Source organism: Mus pahari, chromosome X (genome assembly GCF_900095145.1).
Source record: "Mus pahari chromosome X, PAHARI_EIJ_v1.1, whole genome shotgun sequence".
Taxonomy (NCBI): domain Eukaryota; kingdom Metazoa; phylum Chordata; class Mammalia; order Rodentia; family Muridae; genus Mus; species Mus pahari.
This window is the reverse complement of record NC_034613.1, coordinates 84,356,050-84,373,377: the sequence shown is the minus strand read 5'-3', so window position 1 is coordinate 84,373,377 and position 17,328 is coordinate 84,356,050. Positions and strand designations below refer to the sequence as shown.

At 39.7% G+C, this 17,328-nt stretch overlaps 1 protein-coding gene across 1 annotated transcript in view; it reads right to left on the bottom strand.

Annotated features, from left to right (window-relative positions):
- The window catches only part of Ar (androgen receptor), a 159,346-nt gene extending 144,574 nt beyond the window's left edge, over positions 1-14,772 (bottom strand). The window contains exon 1 of the mRNA XM_021188305.2: positions 12,193-14,772. Coding sequence (XP_021043964.1) covers positions 12,193-13,739 — 1,547 coding nt within the window. The 5' untranslated portion in view covers positions 13,740-14,772. The remainder of the gene's footprint in view (positions 1-12,192) is intronic.
- Between the last annotated feature and the right edge of the window lie 2,556 nt (positions 14,773-17,328).

Below are 17,328 nucleotides of genomic sequence, written 5' to 3'. Positions count from 1 at the left end.
ACCTTCAGAATAGGTTCTGACTAGATGCAGATAATAACAGGCTGTGTGATCTTGGCCAAGTCTTTTATATCTGTGCCTTAGGCACTTCATCCATAAAATGAGATAGCTAGAAAAGATGACTGCCCAAATTCTATGAACTCTAATAGTTGAGTATCTAAGACAATTTCTGTTCATATTTCCTGCAGATTTCACCTTTGATTAAAACCAATTCTTATCAAAACTGAAATATAATGTTGGTGTAATATTCAAAAAATACACTTGCTCTTTTGGATGTAGCTAGCTGTCAAACTGTATGGTTTCCTATTATTTAATTTAATTACTTGTTTTAAAGTTTGGGGAAGAAGAAAAAGCTAACTCTTTCTCTTAAATAATCTGTAAGATTATTTTTAATTTCCCCGAAAAAGAGGAAACCTGAAGTCTCTGCATGAAATCTGAATGAGCTAAGAAGCTCACGGGAAGGCACACATTTTATTAAACATTTGATTCCTATGTCCTATAATTTTTCTACATATACTTTTCATCATTCTGTAAGTGGTGCTGTGCTTTTCCAGTTGTTAAAGCCAACATTTTGCCAATCATGTTTGTCTCCTTTCTTTTTTCACCATGACTATACCATCTGTCACTAAATGCTACCGACTCTTTCATTAAAACATCCCAGCGCAGTCATTTCTTATTCCTTTTGCTACCTTACTCTGGACTATCATCTTCCTTTGGAAACCTGCAATAGCTTCATCTCCTTGCTTCCCATTTACTCTGCAGTCCCTTTTTCACAGATAGAAGTTGCCAAACAGATGTATCATGCATCTGAAATTAACAGATGCTATGAAAAAGAGTTCTAAAATACTGTGCTTTTTTATTTATGCTTTCAGAGCACACCCTGAATTAATAAAGAATACTTAGGAGGTCCACTTTAACTCTGATGCTGTGTTCTCCTTACTTAGGCAAACTAGTCATATAGACAGACCTCTGTCTTTTGTCACACCCAGTATGCCCCTTCTTTAGGCTCTCAGTGCCTGAAATCATTTAGTCTTGTATAGTTATGTGGCTCACTTCTTTGTTTCATTCAGGTCTCTTTTCAAGTATTTCATTCTCAGTAAGGCTTAGCTGACCAACAAATACAAACTGTGACTTCACACCTTAGTAGCTCTCCTACCCAGTCTGCTAATCTAGCCTCCATGACACTTGTTCTTTTGTCATATTCTCCATGACACTGTCAGTTCCATGGTTGGATTCTTCAATGCCTTTTCATTGATGATATAGAACTAGGTATGTGGTAAATGTTCAATAAATATAAGTTGGAAAAATATACTGAAAAAAAGAGTGAAACTGAAAACACCGTGGGCCTCCTTTTGTATTTGACTGCATATTTCCTAAACTTTTTGAATAAACTTATAAACACTATTATAATAGTCTTAATCTATATTATTTGTAAAAGGTAAAATTTATTATATAGTATATTGCTTGAAATCTGGCATTGTAATCACTACAGTGTAGTTCTTTTTGTTCAGGATTGGTTTAGATATCCAGTAGGATTTTCATTCTTCTATATGAATGTTAGAAAGTGTGTGTGTGTGTGTGTGTGTGTGTGTGTGTGTGTGTGTGTGTGTGTGCTTTTATATGTGTTTGATTTTGGTGTGTTTGTTTTCTATTTTTGTAAAGCAAGTCATGGGATTTTGATGTGGGTTGTGTTAAATGTGTAAAACAGTTAGGCAGAATGTTGATTTTTCTAGAAGCTTTCTGGTGGAATTTCTGGCACCTCTTATTTACACCTCAACATTTCTAAATATGGAAAATCTCTCTTATTCATTTCCTACTTATATTTTTTAAATTTCTTTCTAGACTCTTATTTTTCTAGCTGGTGCTTCAAGTACTGTATGTAAAAGGGGTGAGTGTGGTAGAAAGCCCCGTCTAGTCCCTATTTTTTTAATGTAATAGTTTTTAAGTAATTTTTGAATTATGATGATGTTGGCTGTTGAGGTAATCTTCTTCCAGGACTCTCTCTCTAGGACTTTTATAAAGAAGACATGTTAGATTTTTGTTATATGCCTAAATTCAGTTTTGCAAGTATTTTAATGAGGATTTTTGAGTTTATATTCATCAAGGACATGGACCTGAAATTTTTGTTGTTGATGTATCGTTACCAGGTTTTGATACTAGGGTAATACTGGCTTTATAGAAGAAAATGGAAAGTAAATCCTAGCTATGAATATTTAAATTTGAGTATATATTCTGAAGCAACCCTAGAAGCCAGGAAAGTAAAAAGGGACCATTTTCTGAGGATGTTGGAAATGCTCTACAGCGATGGTTCTAAACTTTCCTAATGCTGTGACCTTTCATAGAGTTCCTCATGCTGTGTTGACCCATAACCATAAATTATTTTTATTGCTACTTCTTAACTGTAAGTTTGCTATTGTTATGAACTGTAATGTAAATATTGGTGTTTTTGATGGCCTTAGACAACTCCTATAAAATGGTTGTTATCACCTCCTACCAAAGGAGTCATAACACATGGGTTGAGAACTGCTGAGAAGGGGGGGTAGGGAGAGAGAGAGGAAGAGGGAGAGGGAGAGGGAGAGGGAGAGGGAGAGGAAGAAGAAGAAGAAGAAGAAGGAGGAGGAGGAGGAGGAGGAAAAAAAAGGTCATGTCATCTCAGGCATCATAAATCTTAGTCTATGTGATAAGTATGTGGAACTGATTCTTGTTTCCTAATCCTGCTGAGAAAACAGCTAATAGAGACATACCCAAAAGCAATCTGCAATGTCAACATTATTCTAAGAAGGATAGTGTCAGGGAGCATAACAGCAAAGTTGTATATGATGCACATTGTTGAGGCTGTTTGTGTGTTTGGGAGTAACAACAGGCAGTTTATCTCAACATTGGGGCATGGCTACTAGGTGAGAGTATTATATTAAACAGTTATGGACTAATACAATGGACTGGGAATTTGGCGGTCCCTGGTTGTCTAACAGGAAAACTGAAGTCCAGAGAGGTCACTTGTTAAAACCTTAAGTCACAAAACCTTTTATCACTTCTAGTTCCAGCCAGAAATGTAAGGAGTATGATAGTCAGGATTTTACAGTGACGTGGAGCATGCTAGAACCATTTAAAGAAACTTGTTGAAGAAGATAGAGTCTAAATGTGTATTAAAAAGACATAAATGCCTTGTGTTTTTTTTCACAGAGTGAAGAGAAAGCAAAGAGCTTTTAAATTTGGTGCAATCTCACGTGCCTAGTCTTGTTTTATTATATGCATGTAAGGTGCCACAAAATGTCTTGATAAAGATGTACACAGCAAAATCAACACTACAGTTACCTGAAGCTATATTTCCACCACTTTCCATTTCTCTTAGCAAATTTTAAATGTAGACTTCAATACAATAGAATAAAAGACTTATTCTTATAATCTTTTCTTTCTTTTTCTTGGTTGAGAAATATATGTGTATATATATATATATATATATATATATATATATATATATATATATATGATCAAATCTACACCTCTATAATGTGTCCCATATCTCCCCATCCTCATAACANGAGAGGGAGAGGGAGAGGGAGAGGGAGAGGGAGAGGGAGAGGGAGAGGGAGAGCAGGAGAACTATGAAAAGGAAAAGTGAGAAAAATGACTGTGGGTACTTTAATTGGGGAATAGGGAGGAACAGTACTATAGAGGAAGTAGTATACACTACATATATTTGAAAAAAGATGTAGTAAAGCTTACTTAAAAACAAATATATGAATAAATATTAATATGTAGATGCAGATTCTATAGATATACAGATAATGCTCACTTCATGAACCATAGACTGAATAACAAATAGTCAGGGGAATTTTCCCTTTGAGTAATTCCTTATGGAAATCTAAGAGACTCTCAAAGCAATGTAGATTATTGTTACTGCCCTTGGTTGCTTCCATGAACCTTAAGGTAAGACCTTGTTACTGAAGACACTACACAGTTTGGACACAGGCCTTGAAGGAAATGAGATAGAACTGATCTAGAAGTCTCCCTGGAGAACTTTCATAGAATCTGAAGGTACTATATAAGCTTCAAAGACAGAAAAACAATCAAAATTACTACCTTTAAGTCAACATTGACAGGCCAGTAAAATATTGTTAGTGGTACAATAGTCACCCTATTATTTTTTTCTCTTATTCCTTGAATTAGTTCACTTGTGTTTATCTATTCCTTCTTAGGGGAGAGGGTAACTTCATTATGTAGAAGCTCAAAATAAGCCTCTGCATCAATTGAAACCTTGATCTGACTGCTACATTGGATATGTTCCTTGAATCTCATACCACACTATGACTCATTAATTATTTTGCATTTAATTCATTACTTCTATTATTGCAGAATTCTCCAGTTAAAGACATCAAATATATTCTCAGCAAATGCAAGTACATAGTCAAGGAACTGTGGAAGAAGGTAATAATTAGTATGTCTGGAATGTTAATGTTGAATAAAAAACTTAATAAAAATATATACAATCTAAACAATGTAGAAATGGGATAAGAAAAGATATATAGATCAGAAAATATAGTTGAATGTCAAAAAATACCTCACATGCATGGTTAATGTATTTGTATAAAGAATACTGAGACAGTTGAATTGGACAAAGGTTCAACAATGACAATCAGATATCTATAGGCACAGAAATAGGACCTAGATCTCTACTTCACAACATATATAAACATCAAATCAAAGATGATCAAAGACAAAAACCTGGGAAACTTGTAGAAAGAAACATGGATATATATCTTTTTGTTTTAGAACTAGGGAAAGCCTCTTATTCTGAAACATTGAACATATAATCCAACACATACAACACACACACACACACACACACACACACACACACACACACACAAACCCTTTAATTTTATCAAATTAGTTAAAAAATGTTTTCCTTCAGTGGATACTGCCAAAAAAATTATTCAAAAATCAATCCATTAAAGGATTTTTTATCAAAACATATATTTTAAAAGACTCATAATTCAATGTCAAAATGGCAACTGAACTAAACATGAGCAAAGAGTATGTAGAGGTATTTTGTCAAAGAAATTGACAAAAAGGCAAGAAAAATGTATTGAACATTATTTGTGATTAGTAAAAGCAACACAGGCTCTAATTGAATTGTCATTTCTTCTAGTAAGGTAAAATCTCAACATCATCTTATTGGCCCACTCAGTTCTGAGACTTGACAAACACAGTATCTACAGGGCAGTTTTGCAGCCTGGAAATCTTTGGAAGAGTTAATATTACAGCTTTGTCCAAACAGCAAGAATTATGTTTCCTCTCTTTCCTAGGATTTATCAAGGGTTTTGTTGTTGTTTTATATTTATCTCTAAAGTCTTCAACTGGATAGACAGTGACATTTACAGTAGAGGAGGTCATCTGACATATTAAAAATCCTCCTGAGTTAAAATTTAGTCTCATCTGAAAATTACTTTAACAGGCTAGAGAGATGGCTCGACAGTTAAGAGCAATAGCTGTTTGGTTTTTTTTTTTTTCCAGAAAATCTGAGTTCAATTCCCAATACTGACATGGCAGCCCACAACTCTCTGTAATGCCAATTTCAGTGGTCTTCAAACCTCACAGAGACTTACATGCAGGCTAAATAACATTGCCCATAAAATAAAAAGAAATAAATTGTTTTAAACTAAAGTATAAAAAATTACTTTCATAATAACATCTTCACTGGTACTTGGTAATTACTTAGACAAGACACTTTAAAATTAATTTTCTCAAGCACCATTATTATCCTTACCCACTTTATACCAGCATATATATATATATATATATATATATATATATATATATATATATATATATCAAATACATACATATAGTTACATACTTATAGCGTCCATTGTACTTCTGTGAGATACCACCTGACAACTTTACTCAAATGAATAACAAATAACAAATAATTATCAACTCTCAAGAGATGACTTAGCAGTAAGAGCACTGGCTGCTCTTCCAGAGGACCTGGATTCAATTCCCAGCATCCACATTACAACTCATAACTGCCTGTAACTCCAGTTCCAAAGGAGCCAACACTGTTGCAGACATACATGCAAGCAAAATACCAATGCATATTAAATAAAAACAAAATATCTTTTTAAGAAAAAAGAAAAGTACACAATTAAGTGACAATGAGCTAGCACTTCACATTCATTAGATATCAATAGTAACAAAAACGATGATGATAATGATGATGAGGCTATGGAACTGGAAAGACAGTTGAGTGGTAAAAAGTGCTAGTTATTCTTTCAGCACCTACATCAAATGGCTCACAACCTTCTTCTAGGTGATCTGATGCCCTCTTCTGGCTTCCATGGGTACCCACACCTGTGCATACTCACACACACACACACACACACACACACATTAAAAGAAAAGTGATAATAAGTTGTTACAAGATATGGATAAAATACCATGTTCATATAATACTGCTTGTATTCCTTAGATTCTAAAATACACCTTTGTGTAGTTTAGACACTTGGCATATTCTTATAAAGTTAAAAATATAGGTACTATATGATATAAGATTTCCGTTACTTACTATTTAACCAAAAGAATTAAAAGATATATTTGTGTTTAAGAGCACTTGTTACTTTTTCTGAGGACCCTGGTTTGGTTTCCAACATCCATATGGCGGCTCACAACTATCTGTAATTTCAGGTTTAGAGAATCAGATACCTCAGACATGAATGTGGTGCACATTCATGCATGCAGGCAAAACACTCATACATGTAAAATAATATACACAAATTAAAATCTTTTAAATGTGCATGAATGTTTGTGGCAATATTATTAGTAATCTCAAACAATGGTGACAACCATAATTTCCATAAACTGACAAAATGTGGTATAATCTACAAAACAAAAAAAATTCACCTGTGGAAAAAAATAATGAAGAACTGATTGTGATTTAACATGAACGAACCTAAGAAAAATGTTATAAAAGAATGTAGTCACAATAGAACTTGTGTTGCATTGTTGTGTTTATTTAGATGAACTAGCAGAATGAGTAAACTCATAGAAAGACTAAAAGCAAATTAGTGGTACATCAGAGTTGGGAGTGGGTAGAGAAGGCACTGCTACCAAGCACATAGATTTTGGACTAGATGAGTAAAATGTTCTAAAATTGATTGTGATAGTAAATACATAAGTCAGAATTTGCCATAAGGAACTGAAATGTGTACTTTACTTAGATGAATTGTATGAATTGTGAATTATGTCTCAATTAGGCTATTGCTAACCAAATAAAACTCTGATCCAATATGATCTAAATTGCCAACATTCTCTACTGACCAACAGCACTTTAATGCTATAAATTTATGAGTGAGCCATTCCCAACCCTGATGTGTCTGGCAGATTGGCAGCAATCAGTGTATGAGAGAAGAGCACCATCATTCATGAGTTTGCAAACCATAATTTGTGTCCCCTCAGCTCTGTGATGCAAATACTAAATGTAGCCCTTATTGAGCAACAATGTAAAACATTAGAATCAGGAGAGAAGCTTCCAGAAGCTTTATGTTCTGCTTCAGGAAAGTTTCCTCAAATGATAAACAGGTATACAAAATGCAATGTTTTAATATTCTGACCAATAGCAAGGAAGTTAGCATAACATTAAGTACCTTACTGGCCTACTTGAAGTTATTTGACTATTAATGAAAAAACTGTAAAATACTATTTATGCATAAAAGTACATTTTTGTTATATATCATGAAGGACATCAAATATTAATTAATTTTATGGTATTTCAAAAGTCATTATTTAAAAGTCAATGTGTTTAGGATACATATAACTCAGTATAAATGAATATCATGGAACTTGATGAACTGCTGGCAATGGAAACTGAAGTAAAATAATTTCTCTTCTATTTTCTTGGTTTATCAATAAGCATTTGCATGTAACCTGAGCACCCTCATGTGAAGATTAAAGCTGACCTAGACATACAGAATAGATGAATAGATTCAGATCTAGACAGAGCTTTTGAGAAACTGAGAGTATAATTATCCTCAGTGTCTGAGAAAAGGTTATCAATAGGGTCATCAGAGGGAAAAGGGCAGAGGTTAAGATAGGCTGTGTAGGTAGCTCAGTGCAGAGGGCCCTGGATTCAACCTCCATTTCTGCAAGACAAATACCGACAGACACACAGACACGCACATACACACCCACAACTGGAGTGTGGGTGACCAAATATTTCACTAAATCTTTAAGTTGCAAAAGCTATCTACCACAATTTCCTCAGCAACTGTTGAATTTGGCTCTAACCTTAAGGTAAAAATGTTCTGCTATGTGGCTGTTCATTTTACAGTTCGCTCCTGCTGTCTAGTCTTAAAAGAGGTGCTGTGTTCATCTGATCTGTTACTTGCCACATTTCCATTGAAGAGAATCTTTAGGGGCATGCCACAGGTATAATGAGGGGGAAAAATTCCATGGAGTAGATAGAAGAGTCTATATTTCAGTGTCAAAGGCTCAGAAGACGTGGAATAAAAGAAAGCTAAGCATAGGCACGATTTGAGGAAGCTGTAGACAAAGAGAAAACGGAGTAGTTGGGGGTTGGATAAAGATGTTCTTTTCATTCCCTTACCAACATTAAAAAATGTAATTTTTGTTTGTTTTTTTATTATCACTATTTTTCAGTATCATGAGTTCAGATGTGATTATAAATCAAGCCTCTTGCTTTGTCCCTCCTAGTCTGCATTCTGTTCCTTGCTTAAATGGAACTCCAGTTAAATTTAATGGTCTCTGTATCACCACATGTAGTAGTTGTAGTAGTAGTAGTAATTGTAATAATAATGTTAAGAAGAAGAAATCCATGTTCAGCTCACAGGATACTCCTGAGGGTGACCACTGTATGCTTACAAATCAGGAGATTAAACATTCTTTGTTTTAAAAGTATATATGTAAACAAGATGAGAAAATTAAAACAGTGAAGAAAAAGACTTAACAAAACAATTAAATGTGTCAGCAAATTCAACATATTAATACCATGTATCAGCTCTTTGATGAGGTAAAATTAACAATGCTGGGGGGGGCTGGGGGAAAGCACCACAAACTAACAATTGGAAAGTTATTAAGTGGCATAGAAACCACTTTCTAATGATGATACTAAGCTGAGAGTGCTAGTCTATATAAGAGGGTCTTATCTCGTGGCTAATACAAATGGGTGCCAAGTAACTTGGCTCTTTGGTGTTCAGGTTTGGGTGACTGAGATCCAGGAAGAACTCACTATATGTTTACAAACTACAGAGGACAGCAGAAATCACATCTTAATCAGAAAGCCAAATTTGCTTTCTAAAACATGCAAACTACTCTTTATATGATAGCTTGAAAAAAAATGCTTGGTAACTAGGAAGGAGAGTGGAGATGACATGAGAATTGATAAAACACTGTACCTAGTGGGAAAAAATGAAATAAAAGGAAGAACTTGCCAATGTCACCAAAATAATGCTTCTTATGAATGCTTGAACAAACACACAAAACATATTAATTTCTACTCTGCATCTGAGTAATTTCTCTAAGCCCCAACTCAATTCGTCTATGGGTTCTCATGTTTACCACAGTATTATGCTACAAAGTTGTAGCCCTATTTGGTCTCCAAGAGAAAACAGCTCCATAAAATATCGTCAGGCTTACAAACAAGACCCATTAGTTTTATTTTTCCTTCTGTTCAAAACATATGCTAGACTAAGTTAAAAAAAAGTAGGAAGATTTTCAGTTTCTGCTTTCTCAGTAGAAATGTTGCTGATGTCTAACACCAAATTCTTGCTGCTGTTAGTAAGGGTAAAACATTTTCTTCCCCATATAACTAATGTTCATGATCACAAACAATTGAAAAAAGTTACGAGAAGCTTCCAGAATTTTGAGATATTAGACTCAAAATCAGCACATAATGAATGCCATCCAGAGGGAATGAGCTCTGGACTTGCCTGTGAAGTACGAGTAAACAAAAAGTAAAGTCAGAAACTATTTTCATTTTAAATGTTGGTTGCATTCTGATGAGATCAATTAATTAATTTGCAACAAAATGATCCTAGAAATGGAAACTGTCAGCTCACTTAGATAGGAACTTCACTGGCTCTAGCCAAATTCTCACTCAAAAATTTAGAGTGTCAATAAAACTTCAAAGTGTAATGATCAATCTAATAGCGAAGGGACCCCTCACATTAAGAACTGAGATAAAAATCAGAATGCTCACTATGTAAATGCTGTAAAGTATTTAAATTCACTTGGTAGAAAATCAGACTGTATTTTCAAAAGTGCATTTTCTAAAACCAACACCGAGAACTACTACTTTCCTTCTTGTTAAGTGAGCAAATTGGGGTAGGATAGACAGAATAAGGGTGGCTAGCTCAAGTGGCTAGACTTAGCATCATGCTGGGCTAGGAAGCACTTTAGACATTCCCATTCCGAAGAAAAGTTTGTAGTAAAAGAGGGACTCCGTTCTCTAGTTGACAGCCCTAGAAAAAATTAACCATACCAAGTAAATCTATTCTCATAAAACGAAGACCTTTTATCCCACAGTAAAACCCATCACAAAAATAAACACTCTAACTTAACTGGAAAAGATTTAATGCTATCAAATGAATCTTTGAAAATCCTGTAAGACAAACCTTAAAAACTAAATAGAATATAAACTACAATAAACTGTTTCTTTAACAACTCAAAAAAGTATATTTTATGAAAACCTATCCTCCCTTTTTCATTTTTGGACACTGTCCTAACAACCAAGAACAATAAAAGAATACAAATTGTTAGAATTAAGTCACCAAAAATTATGGTACCTCTCACAAAGACATTTGGCGAACATCACAAATGAAAGAAAACCACTTGAGACACAAACATAAATCCATAGAGAAACATGAACCTCAGGAAAATCAACCATTAATTACTCCGTCAATACTCCATCTTATCAGATAAAAAGATAACTTAGTGGGGAAAACGTTTCGACTAGCCTCTGAGAGGCTCAAGAAGCAGTGGTAAATACTTTTAATAAGGCAAAATTGCCCGCCACTTTTCTCCTGTCCTAATTAGAACTATGAGGCAACATTGTGGTTCATAGGTCACTGACAGTTCTTACTTAATTTGTTAGCACGAGCAACTCAAGTCTTAAACTATAAGTATGTCCTTAAAATGAACAAAATGTAATGTGGCGCCCTATTCCTCTGTCCCCAGTATAAGTGTCTGAGCACACTCAAGCAGCAGGACAATGCTTTACAGTTCTGTTCTGTTCCTGTTTGCAACACTTGTGAGCCAAACTCAAACCTGCTCAAAATATTCATTTACAGTACGTTTCTTTACAGGTCTGGTGCAAGCCCCAAACAGAGACTTTCTGATGTGTTCTAATCTACAGAAAGTAAACACTTTTCAAGAGAAAAGTGGCCCACAGGATTACTCCCCAACAATCAGCCCATGCTGAGAAATACGTGAGAATAAACTTTGCCCGGTGTTTACCACGAAAGTAACCCCATCTACCTGCTCTAAATGTGCCTTGTTGAATTCTCAAGGCTGACCTCTAACCAGAGAGCAAGTCACTGGTGACTTCTTGGAAAAGAAAACTGCATCTTTCACCCCGAAGCAACCAAATGCGACTTTTCTTTCTCAGAGAATTGAGAATTCTATTATCTCTCTTTGAAAGATGCGGGCCGAAAATCAGGTTTCTGCTTTTATTTCCCTTTTCTTATGCCAAGACCATTCACTTCACGGGACTGGAAGGTGATTACCAACAGACCCATAGACAAGAAACTCCCTACATGTCTAATCGTGTTTCCAGAACTTTGAGGAATAGAGAAGGAAAAACAGTGAAAAGCTTACAGGCGTCATTTCTGAAAATGGCCCATGCAATTGGATTTAAGTTTGGAACTCATAGGGTTTGAAATATCAGGAAGATCTTAATGGAGGAGTTTAGAAAGCTAGGGGAATTGGAGGGGAATCTCGAAGAGTGCGTATTAGCACCCCGGAGCGCAGCAAAGATTCCCTGGGCTTAGGTGGAACATTTCGCAAGATGACAGTCCCCACGAGGGCTCCAGATGTAGGACAGATCTTCCTATAGAACTAATCTGAGCTGATTTAAGATCCTTCCGAATGTTCTATTGGGCGAGAGTCCCTAGATCCCACAAAATGCAAACTGCTACTCTGCGCCCTTGGTCAAAAGGAGGCATTTTAGAATAAACTTACCGCATGTCCCCATAAGGTCCGGAGTAGTTCTCCATCCAAGGTCCCATTTCACTTTTGACACAACTGGGACTGGGATAGGGTACTCTGTTCACAACTCCACCCGGATACCACACTTCGGAGGCAGAGTAGTCACCCTCCTGGCTTGTCAGCCCCTGAGGGGGCCGAGTGTAGCCATAGGGGGCTACAGGCCCGGCATCGCTTGGGCTGCTGCTGCCGCCCCCGCCTCCTGGCCCATATAGTTGGCCTTCTTCAGCTGTGAAGAGAGTATGCCAGGAAGAAGTGGTGGTGGCTGGGGGCGATCCAGTGCTGGGCCCGGCTACACTCCCTCCATGTAGACTACCCAAGTCCCCATAGCGGCATTGCGCTGCCGCTGCAGCCCAGGCGCTGCCATAGTCCAACGGGTTCTCCAGCTTAATGCGGGCGTGTGGATGAGTAGGGGGCGGGGGGTGCGGCGGCCCGGACAGAGCCAGCGGAAAGTTGTAGTAGTCGCGATTCTGGTATGCTGCTGCCTCGTCTATAGCTCCAGATTTATACAGAGACAGAGAGGACGGGATCTCAAGTGTCCCAGAGCTACCTGCTTCACTGCTGCCAGAGCAACCCAAGCTCTCACCTTCCAATCCTTTGGCGTAACCTCCCTTGAAAGAGGAATACTCAGCAGTCTCTTCAGTGCCTTTGCCTGGGCCTTCGTCCAGGGGAAGACCTTTGCATTCGGGCAGCGGCGCACAAGGAGTGGGACGCACAGCGGGTGGACCTCCCAGGAGCGACGCGTACATGCAGTCTCCCCGAAGCTGTTCCCCTGGACTCAGATGTTCCAATACTTCCACACCCAATCCCATGGACACAGACACTGCTTTACACAACTCCTTGGCACTGTCAGATATGGTCGAATTGCCCCCTAGGTAACTATCCTTGGAAGAAGAGGGAGCCCCCGTGGCCTCCCTGGCTCTCGCGCTGCTGCTGCCTTCGGAGATTACCTCCTGCTGCTGCTCTTGCTGCTGCTGCTGTTGTTGCTGTTGCTGCTGCTGCTGAAGAAGTTGCATGGTGCTGGCCTCACTCAGGATGTCTTTAATGTCGGCGGAGCAGCTGCTTAAGCCTGGGAAAGTGGGGCCCAGCAGGGACAACGTGGATGGGGCAGCTGAGTCATCCTGATCTGGAGGAGCTGGTGGCTGCTGCGGCAACCCCTTGCCAGGAGCAGTGGCCGCCCCAGGCTCGGGGAGGCAGCCGCTCTCAGGGTGGCCCTCGGAGGCTGCCTGCTGCTGTGAAGGCTGCTGTTCCTCCTCCAGGGCCAGGTAGCCTGTGGGGCCTCTGATGTGGGCTTGAGGAGAGCCATCCTCAATGTGCTGCTGCTGCCGCCGCCGCTGGGGGCTAGTCTCCTGCCTCTGCTGTAAACAGGCGCCGGGAGGTGCTATGTTAGCGGCCTCGGGGTGCCTGGGGCCCGGGTTCTGGATCGCTTCGCGCACGCTCTGGAACAGATTCTGGAACGCTCCTCGATAGGTCTTGGACGGGGGCCGTGGGTAGACCCTTCCCAGCCCTAACTGCACCTCCATCCTTGAGCTTGTCTGTAGCTTCCACCGAATTCCCTTATCCTGCCTCCTCGTCTTTTTCTCTAAAGAGTTCTCCTGACTGATGATGTAGTATCTGCAGCTAGCTGCCCACCTGCCTGCGGGAAGCTCCGGGGAAGAAAACTTGCAGAAGGGGGGTGGGGAGGGAGAAGCGCCCAGATAACCTCAAAGTCTCCAGTAAAGGAAGGCACGCGCCAGACAGGATCTGCCCTGCTAGTTTCACAGTTTGTCCCTAAATACTTGAAGAACAGATTAAAAGATGCTCAAAGCTTGACGGGTGGGAAAAGGGAAATCCTCTGCCTTCCAAAGTCAATGTCCACTGAAGCAGGTGCAAATAAGAACTGGGCTATTTTCTTTTTGTTTTCTTTTAGCTTTTGTTTTGCATCCGACTACTGAAACCCTGGCTGCCTTTTCATCTTTTCATTTCTAGCACCACACACAGGGTGAGGGGCGGGCAGGAGAAGATGCAGGGGGAGAACCTGGAACCAGGGACTCTCCTGGGCGTGCTGTTGCTCCTCTGTCTCTGGGCTTCCAAAAGCCTTCCTTGCAATGTGCAACAAGCTCCTCTGCTTTCAGCCAAAGGGAGTTACCTCTGTGCAAACTGGCTGGCAGAGCTGGGGGTGTAGGGGAGAAGGTTGGCCAGGAAGCCTGCCTAGTCAGCTCCTGGAGAGGGGACCCAGGAGGGGGTAAGGGTAGAGGGGAAGAGGACAAAGGCAGCCTTAAGTCCTACCGGACACTTTCCTTGCTTCTTCCGAGTCTCCCGCAGCTTTTAGAAACTTCACCGAAGAGGAAAGGGCAGCTCCTGGGCGGCGGCTTCGAAGCCGCCGCTCTGCAACAGGCGTTGGCTGTCGCTGGGCTGGAGCTGGCCTGGTGCGTCCCTTAAGCTTCTGTATGGCACGGGAGTGGCTAGCTCAGTCTTTTCCCCTCTGATGCCCTCTCAGCCTCCAGGTTTGCTCCGGACCCTCTGGTTCTCCCAGCAGGCTGGCTCCTAAGGATCTCCGAAGGGGCGCTGGGAGGTGGAAAGCAAATGCAACAGTTTGTGAGTCGGTCCCGCCCCCGCGGGCCGGCCTCCCCGCCTTCCCACCTCCTTTCTCTCTCCCCTCCCCTCCCCTTTCCTTTTCTCCCCTCCCCTCACCGCAAGCTAGCGCAGGGTGGCTTTAGAGAACGTAGTGCTGGCGTAGTATGGTTGAAGGCTGGAATGACTCACTGTAGCCTTTGAAGACCCCTCTTCCCCAAATACCACTCGTTTTTCAGAACCGGGCTTTAGGCTCCAAAGCAGAAGCTTTAACTTGAAGCAATTTTTAACAGACAAGACTACCGGCTCTCCAGGAGGTTAACGCAGGCAGAATTTCATTCCTGAACCCAATCCCAAAACAGATTTTTGGGGGTAGGAGAAGGAGGAAGGGGCATTAGAAGTACCAGCTACCAATTGTTCTTAGGTATTCCTGCCCAGCCCACCCCCCGCCCCCTGGCTCACCAGGACAAGCAGAAGAGAGAGTCCCAGGAGATTAAAGAACAAGCTGCAACCAAAGCAACTCTTGCTGAAACCTTTGAGACCCTCCAGTAGGATAGCTGGGAATTCCTGACACCAAGCCATTTGCTTTGGGAATTCTGAACCCAAGAAGCCCGTGGTGGTCATTTCTACCTTATTTACAGCCCTTCTTTCTGTTGGGAATTACCTGTAACTTATACGTTTTATTTCTCCAGACACGCACAGGCAAAAATTATCCAGACAAGTGGGCAAGCACAAATGTCAAAAACACTTGTCATGCATACACGAACCTTTGATTTTGTCCAAAGCGTTGTTTGTATAGAATCCTTTAGATGTCTAAATTGTTTGCACTTAAAAACCCTTACCTTTGGTAGAGGAATCACAGAGGGATGATCTTTCTTTTGATGGACAAGTAAGAGTGAATGAAGATTATGTAGGATACTCCCAACTGTAGAGACAAGTAAGCAATAGAAAGATGGAATAGACCTCTACAGAAAATGGCCTTAGAGAAAGGCTGTAGACCCCATCACTTGTAAATGGCTTTATACCTCTGGATCTGTCCCAGCAGGCACATATGTGCATTGGTTTTGTGAGACTCGCGGTGTTCTTATTTGTTTTGGGGACATTGTTTTATCTTTCTTTTGAGACAGGGATTTGTTTTGTACCCCAATGATCCTTCTGATTCAGCTTTTCAAATTCTGGGGTTGGTGGAGTATGCAATCACACTATGTATTTCCACATTTACCGGCTTCTACAGTGAGCGGGGGTGGGGGGTGGGGGGAATGCTTCATCCATTGTACTGAGAGTTTATCTTTACTGAAGAAGTTAACTGAAACCTGAAGGAGGAAAAGAAGTATGCATGATCAACTCTGTTTCACAGATAAAGAAGTGAAGCAAGGACATTGTTGTATTTCCCATATTAGCAGAACATAAACTTTCCAGGTATTTTTCTACATTAGCTGTGCACTCAGATCCACAACTCTTGGAAAACAGCATCAAGTAAACTTTTCTAACAAAATGACCTGAGAGTGCTTCCTCCTGCCCAGGTGAAAAATTATCTGCTGTGAGTATAGCAGTTGAGGCCTTATTGTGCATTTTGTATTGCTTTTTTCTTAGTTTCACAAATCACTCCTTAGGATTTAAAACAAAAATAGCAAAGTTATTCAAAAGCTGTCCAACTGTAAAATGGGTAATTCTCAGTATTCAAGTGTAGGTTGCTGAAATGTGGATACTTTGAAGACCTTATTTTTGAGTGGTTATTACAACCTCACATCTACCAAAGCTTTTGAATGATTTAGTCCAAGGGGATTGAATGAACGGGCAAGGTGGTAGAATAGAATGAATATATGTCTTAGGGCCAGGAGAACTGTTTTTCTCTAGACCAACAGTGAAAGAGAGCACTGAATAAACAATGGCCAAAGGAAAGAGGGAAGTTGTAGAGAGAGGGATCCGGAAAAAATGAACAGGAGAAATAATTTTTGCCACAGTGGAAAGCACAATGAAGATTCCAACACACGAGGAAGTGGTCTAAAGCATAAGTTGCTTCCACAGCATCAACATTGTCTTTACCGACATCCTCACAGAAAACTGAAGCTAAAAATACGCCCCCCAGATGGCTACATGACAGTGAAAACAGATCCAATGTATAAAAACAATTTGTGAATAAGGGAGCATTCTAAAAGTTGGAAGGATCTCTTTTTACACAGAGAAACACACACACACACACACACACACACACACACACACACACACACACGTGAGTGAAGGCCCAAGGACTACTGTGGTACTGTGGATGTTATTCCTCAGTCACCACCCAACATGTTTCTTTTTTACAGGGTCTTTCACTGGCCTAGAATTCATCATCATGTAGGGTAGGCTGGTTGGTCAGTGAATCTCAGAGACCTATCTGTCTCTGCAATGTTGGGGTTAAAAGTGTGAAATGCCTTTCCCTGGCTTTTTATTTATGTGTGTACTGGGGTTCAAGCTTAAGCCCTCAAGCTTGCTACTGAAACCTTTTCCAGATTCAGCTGTCTTCTCCGGTTTTTTAAACTCTAAAGTGAAACAAAATCTCACAAATGATAA